This window comes from Sorghum bicolor, chromosome 1, assembly GCF_000003195.3.
Source record: "Sorghum bicolor cultivar BTx623 chromosome 1, Sorghum_bicolor_NCBIv3, whole genome shotgun sequence".
Taxonomy (NCBI): domain Eukaryota; kingdom Viridiplantae; phylum Streptophyta; class Magnoliopsida; order Poales; family Poaceae; genus Sorghum; species Sorghum bicolor.
The window spans coordinates 4,114,484-4,121,115 of record NC_012870.2 but is presented as its reverse complement, the minus strand read 5'-3'; the positions used below and the strand labels follow the sequence as shown (position 1 = coordinate 4,121,115).

The 6,632-nt window shown below is 46.8% G+C and overlaps 2 protein-coding genes across 2 annotated transcripts; one reads left to right on the top strand and one right to left on the bottom strand.

Moving 5' to 3' along the window:
* Window positions 1,147-2,807, top strand: LOC8061160 (mucin-5AC). The gene is made up of 2 exons (XM_021451250.1): window positions 1,147-1,304; window positions 1,413-2,807. Exons 1-2 carry the CDS (start codon window positions 1,147-1,149, stop codon window positions 2,434-2,436), a joined length of 1,182 nt encoding a protein of 393 aa, XP_021306925.1. The 3' UTR covers window positions 2,437-2,807.
* LOC8081246 (40S ribosomal protein S15) lies at window positions 3,114-5,835 on the bottom strand. Its single transcript, XM_002463685.2, has 4 exons — window positions 5,711-5,835; window positions 5,485-5,636; window positions 5,350-5,407; window positions 3,114-3,547 (listed from the first exon to the last, which is right to left on the bottom strand). Exons 1-4 carry the CDS (start codon window positions 5,711-5,713, stop codon window positions 3,299-3,301), a joined length of 462 nt encoding a protein of 153 aa, XP_002463730.1. The 5' UTR covers window positions 5,714-5,835; the 3' UTR covers window positions 3,114-3,298.

Here is a 6,632-nt window from a genome sequence, read left to right as displayed (position 1 = left end):
CAATTGTGGCAGTCAAGGTGTTCCCATCAACCCGTCTAAAATCTGCATGATAATATATACCCGCTAGCTGCAATCCTTCAGATAAACCACCATAGCCAGCAAAAACATCAAGGGTCGCAAGAGAGTTGTCTGATGGTATATCCTTCTTTTTTATCTGAAGCAGCTAGCTCATCATCACAAATTTGCTTTCCTTTATTCTTATTGGAAGCAGAAGTTACCTTCCTTATCAGTGACATGGGTTTAGCATTGGGTCATTGGGTGGAAGCTGGTTCAAGATCATTCAAAGATAAGCTCAGTTTATCATCTAATCTAAGGAAGTGAAAGCTGAACCGGCCCAAACACAAGGGGCCAACAAGACAAACAATGCTGCACCATTGACAGAAGCCAAACCCAGACTTCAGTCATTTGCCACTTACTGAATTCTTATTCCCTGCTCTTCTCTTCAGTAACTTCTTCGCAGTTCTCTTGCTCGTGACAAAGATTTATCCTCAGCTCAGGCTAATATCTCTGATATTTGTTGTATAGCCTTTTGTTGATGACATGTCATCAGGCTATAAAACCATCTTACATTGACTTTTGCCAATTCTGGATGCGCTTTGTTAGATCCATCAAGAGCTCGGATACCCCCCAATACATGTCATACAGATACAGGCATACAGATAAACAGGTCAATGAAATAATGGACTACTGGACATTGACGATCACCAATTCTTTGATGTCACCTATAATCGAATTCTAGACGTCACTAGTCAAGAAAACCTCAGTTTTCATTTGCAGCACTGCCCAGAACAATCTGAAAACCAGTTTTTGCAGAATTCCTCCCTGAATTTTTCTGTTCATGTTTCTCATACTTGTACTGAACAAAACACATTATGGCTTCTCCTTGAACCATCTTCCAATGTGCCTAATTGATCAACGCCAATACTTCTAGACCGTGATGATGGCCGGGTCCTCGCAGCATGTCCCATTTCGATCTTTTTCTTGTTCTTGCTCTTCATCAATTTTCTTTTGCACATCGGATAGGAGCAGCAGCCAGCAGGGCAGGCTATATAAACAACCGAGCGATTCGTCAGAACCCAAACGCCAATGCAAACCTCCCGCCCTCCCCCTCCCCTTTCATCCCCTCCCCGCAACGGCCCAACCGCCATGGCGTCTTCCTCCTCCAACTCCTCGTCAACTTCGTCCTCCTCCACGCCTTCAACTCCCTCCGCCGCTCGGGTCCCCTCCGACTCCGAGAGGGTGCGGCCTCGGCTCCCCACCTCCGCTCCAGCAGCGAGCGCCGCCCTCGGCGTCGTACCTGGCGCCAACGCTTCCGCCTCCGCCTCCGCTCCCAACTTCGCACCGAACGCCACCGCGCCCGGCGTCGCAACTGGCGCCATCGCCTCCGTGTCCGCGCCCAATGTCGCACCGGACGCCATCGCCTCCGCCTCCGCGCCCGGCGTCTCCCGCTCCATCAAACGACCTCCGACGACATACACCCCCACCGCCTGGGGCGGCTCCAAAGGCGTCCCCCAGCCCAGCTACTTCGCTCGCGATCACCAGAGGGGAAGGGGAGGTCGGTCTCGGAACTCCATGGGCGTATCCCAGCACGTCTCTCGCAAGCCGTCGCAGAAGTCGGGGTGGCAGAGCGCAGCGGACCCGACGTCGACGTTCGCTCCGTCGAGGTTGTCCATCGAAGGCTCGTCGTCGTCTCCGTCGGCATGGTCCAAGCCCCTTCCCAGGTTGAGCACCGTGGCTTCAACCCCGACGGACACCAGGCCCGCCTCCGCCGCCTCGTCGAGCACCACGCTGACGCCGTCACCCGACATCACGCTGGTGCCCAACGCGCCAGGCTCCGCGCCCGTCGTGGCGACGAGCGCCGATACCGCGCCAGAGCCGGACGCGTCCACCTCTTCCGCGCCCGGCGGGACGACGATCGCCGACCTCGCGCTAGAGCCGGACGCGCTCAACTCCGCCTCCTGTTCTTTGCCCGGCGTGGCAATGACCGTCGACGCCGCGCTGGAGCCAGATGCGTCGACCGCCTCCACCCCCTCTTCCGCGCCCGGCGTGACGACGATCGCCGACCCTTCCGCCACGACTTCTGCACCTGGAGCAGCACCGATCATCCCCAGCCTTCGAGACAACTGGGTTGCTCTACACTGGGGCATAGTGCCACGGTCCGTGGAGCTGGAGCCTTGTCCCGGGCAGCAGGCGCTCGGCGGCAACGGCATGCCTCCCGTCGAAGCCCTCTATCCGGACCCGTTGTGCCCGTGGCGAGAGCAGGTCCCGCCGCGGTCGTTCGGCGTCCTGCTGTGTTGGGAGTGCCGCAACCGACCTGCACGGGTCCATGCTAGACCTTGCGACCATTTGGCCATCTGCGTCCGGTGCTACTGCTACTTCAACAGCAACAGGTTCGTCTGCCCCTACTGTGCCATGCCTATTACCTGGCTACTGTAGCGTTCAGATACCTATCGATTCTTGCTGGTAGCATATTGCGAATTGCAAATGCTGTTGCTCGGTGAAACCAATCGATTAGTATAGTTCTAGTTCTGGGTAACATTTGGATAATCTTGGTGCAAAGTTCTTGGCAACATTTGGATAATCTTGGTTCAAAGTTCTTGGCAACATTTGGATAATCTTGGTTCAAAGTTCTTGGTAACATTTGGATAATCTTGGTTCAAAGCCACGTGGGCTGGGATGTTGATCTTTGAAACATCCAGTAAAATTTAGATAATCTTGGTTCAAAGTCACGTTGGGTATAACATTTGGTTCAAAGCTTCTTTTCATCGACTGCATCTCTGGTTCAAAGCTTCTTTTTTATAAATGCATCTCTTGTGCGAGCGCTGTGCCGTGAGTCTGGTTCAAAGCTCTGTTTCGAGCGCTGAGAAGTGAGCATGTAATAACTCAGCCTGGCAGCTTGTTTCACAATTCAGATCATCAGATGCCGTCCATATGTGTTTCACAATTCTGATGCGGTCCATAAGCGACCTTTTGCAGATGAGTTGGCATTGACGGGTCATTTGAGCGAGCATGTGCAGGCATTTTGACATTGGCAGCACAAAGAACTAGCGTCCCAGTAGCATGAACGTGGAACGCATGATACAGTTCCAAAAGAGAAGTGAAACTCGGCAACAGGCATTACATCCAATGAGGTATATGGCAATCAAATAGAACGTCAAAAACAACATAACAGTTAATAATGGTTCACAGCCAGTACGCTCATTACATAGAAGTAGTAGGTATACATAGTTTTAACTTGGCAGCTCATGCTACATGGAAAAAAAATCCAACTGATAGAACAGAAGCCCATATTTGGTCCTCACTTCAGAGGAATGAACCGCGAAGAGTGGGTAGCACCGATACCGGGCCTACCGTGCTTGACAGGCTTGTACGAGATGGAGAACTCTGCGAGGTAGTGGCCAATCATCTCCGGCTTGATCTCAACCTGGTTGAAGGTCTTGCCGTTGTAGACACCAACAATGCTCCCAATCATCTCAGGCACAATGATCATGTTGCGGAGGTGGGTCTTCACAGGCTCAGGCTTCTCACCGGCGGGGGCGTCCTTTTTCTGCAAGCATGAAAGTCAATGCATCAGTGTCACAGTAGAAACATTGATAAGTGAAAAAATGCCCACAAATACATCTTAATAAACCAACAGAACATCTTAATCGACCAACAGGAAACTCATTCTTGGTACACCTGACAGAAGCAAAGAAGCAACTGACCATAACACGAACACACATTTCAATACCAAATCACTGTTTATGCACCAAATAACTTATTTCCAAGATATTAACTGAACAGCAGTGTTATCCTACATGCTAATATCAAGCCCTCAAGGTACTACAATGCTTCTAAAAATGTTTTGAACTAAAAACACTACAAGCGAAGAAAGATGTGGTATATAAACAAGCAACTGGTAGAACAAATGGAGTTTGCACACACCAGAATGATTGAAATTATTCCAACTAAATAAGTTGTCTGAGAAACCAAACTGAACTACCGAGTACATGTAGGACAACAGATTCTTAAGAATACTTTGAAAAAAACATCAACATCTTGCATACAGCAACTAAACAGCTCAATACACACTGGATTCAGTAACTGAGTTTCCACTAGCTTATGACAGATGTAGTAAAAGAATAAATAATTTTCAAGCAAATCTTTACATACCTCAACTCCACCAAAACTAAAAGTCAGGTCATCAACAGTTCTAAGAAGTGATTAATTTCATAACAGAAGGACAAAATCAATTGTACCAGTGACAATGCGATATTATAGGGACAATATACGAGCAGAAATTTAACAGGCATGCTTCTGGACAATGGCCTGAATAGCATTTTTAAAAATTGCACATTTCAGTAGCACACACAAATCAATATTCTAGTACATTTTAAAAGAACCTCTGATGTAACAACTCTAGTGGGTCAAAGTGGCACACTATTTATTCAGTTTGGTTGAGTATCACACATCCCCAGAAAACTGAAACAGATAGACAGCAGGGACTAACAGAGTGAAATGCTAAAATGCATCATTCAATGGAAAATAAGCAACAAAAAAATGGAGAATTAATCATCCAATGCCTATCTATACAATCTAACTATCCATCTAAGGGGGTGTTTAGTTCCCCTTTTATCCCAAAAAAATTTGGGATTTGGCCCATCATTTTGCATAATGAAAACCATGCAAAATTTTTGGCAAAAAGGTGGCTATTCTCCATTTTCGATTTGGCCTCAAGAGGCCCAAAAAAACCCAAAAGAGGCCCTCATGAGGGCGATAAATTATGCATTTTGGTTGGAACTAAACATAACCCTGAAAATTTTGGCATTTTGTATTTCATCATTCCAAAGTAGTTGGCATTTTGCATTTTGCATTTTTATGGGGAACTAAACACACCCTAAAACACCAATCAGGAATACAACTTCTAGCTTACTTGTAGTGTCAAAAAAATGCTGGATACATTAATATATATATTAAAGAAGACATCCACAGGTCTACATTGCAGTTCTAATGATTAGAGACAAGTAACTGGCCAAAAATAGGGCTTAGATACAAGTAACTAGCAATTCTAACAATCACCCCACAGCTCCAAAAGACATTTCACATCATGGTAAAACATCAATGCATGTATTACCACTGCAGATTTCATTCAAGTAACTGGCATATAACGCTGATATACTATAGTACTAATATAGTAGTCTTAGCAGATGTGATGTGCCCGGGAGTTAACAATCCAACCTATAAGGGTATGTACGAGAGTAAACAAAGAGAAAATTGAGCTCGTCACAAACACGAACAGATCTAGAGAAGCCTAGCAAAAAGCAATTCGCAATCTAACTCTAATGAAAGCAAAACAAATCCAGCACCCACCGCTTTGCGGAGCTTCTTGATGAGCGCCATGGGCTTCCTCTTCAGACCCCTCTGGAACCTGCGCAAATCCAGCACATCGGATCAGAGACCAAGCCCCAAAACAATGACACCACCACGATAAGGTAAAGTAGTCACCTCCGCCGTGCGCGCGCGGGGAAGAGCTGGACGAGGTCGTCGGTGGACATGTCGAGGAGCGCGTCGAGGTCCACGCCGCGGTAGCTGTACTTGCGGAACGTCCTTTTCTTCGGCCCCGCGGCCGCCACCTCCGTATCCACCTCCACGTCCGCCTGCCACAACGCACACCATGGTCAAAGGGTGGAGATGAAGAATCACCTAGGATTTTCCTTGGAGATCCGCTCACCATGGTCGAAGGGGGGAGCGGGAGCTCGAGACGACGTGTGCTGGTAGCGGAGGCGCTGCTTGGACGGCGGGAGGAAGCGGCGGCGGGTAGGGTTTGGAGTGAGCGTTCGTGCGGGGCTTATATAGTAACCAACAGTGCCACGTGGCGCACGCGTGGTTGTTTGGGTGGTAAGGTTGCTGGGCTGATATCTGGGCCTAGATGAGCCAGCCTGGCCCGTATAGGCATTCCGGTTGCATGATGGGCCGGTACGGAGTTACACAGTTACTGCTACGTGTACCTGCGTATCCACATCCACTCAAAAAAAAAACATTGCGTACCCACATTTCCACATTTTCACGTATGACATACTTGCTATGTTGACTTTCCTTTAATAATACGAAAGTTCCTTGCACTGTCTGGCCAGCTTATCAATTATTACTATAAGTTAGAATTAATAAGAAAGATAAGCTTCTGGCTTCAACAGCTACACATCGATTTTATCAAATCAATACAATGATGATGATCCAAAGAAAAAAATAGTAGCTGCTGGACAAGCTTACCACTAAGTTATTTGTATTTTTTCCTCTATCACAACTTTCACCGCTATTACGCGCTATAGCGTCGCAAAGTTGCATTTGCTATGACAACTTTCTCCGTTATTACGCGCTATAGCGCTGCTGTTATGACAAATCTTCTCAGTGTGACTCTCAAAACTCTGTCTTAAACTAGATGATCATTTATTATTTCCAACTAATTTGGTACTTTAGACAATTAAGTTTTCTTGAACCATGTTGTAATGTTATATTAGTATTTAATAAAGTTACCTAGACTTATAGAAACATATTTTTATTTGTTGAAATTCATATTTATCAAATTTTTTCATCAATTACTCGTGTTTTTTAAATATATTGTATAAGAACGCTATCTGTCAAAGCGTCGCTAT

Excerpts from the sequence above, each read along its gene's own strand:
- LOC8081246 (XM_002463685.2), bottom strand. Across the intron at positions 5,408-5,484 it reads CCCGCGCGCGCACGGCGGAG|GTTCCAGAGGGGTCTGAAGA; the intron begins GTGACTACTTTA and ends GGATTTGCGCAG. Across the intron at positions 3,548-5,349 it reads TCAAGAAGCTCCGCAAAGCG|AAAAAGGACGCCCCCGCCGG; the intron begins GTGGGTGCTGGA and ends TCATGCTTGCAG.
- LOC8061160 (XM_021451250.1), top strand. The coding sequence starts at position 1,147 with ATGGCGTCTTCCTCCTCCAACTCCTCGTCAACTTCGTCCTCCTCCACG. Across the intron at positions 1,305-1,412 it reads CTCGGCGTCGTACCTGGCGC|CGCCATCGCCTCCGCCTCCG; the intron begins CAACGCTTCCGC and ends TGTCGCACCGGA.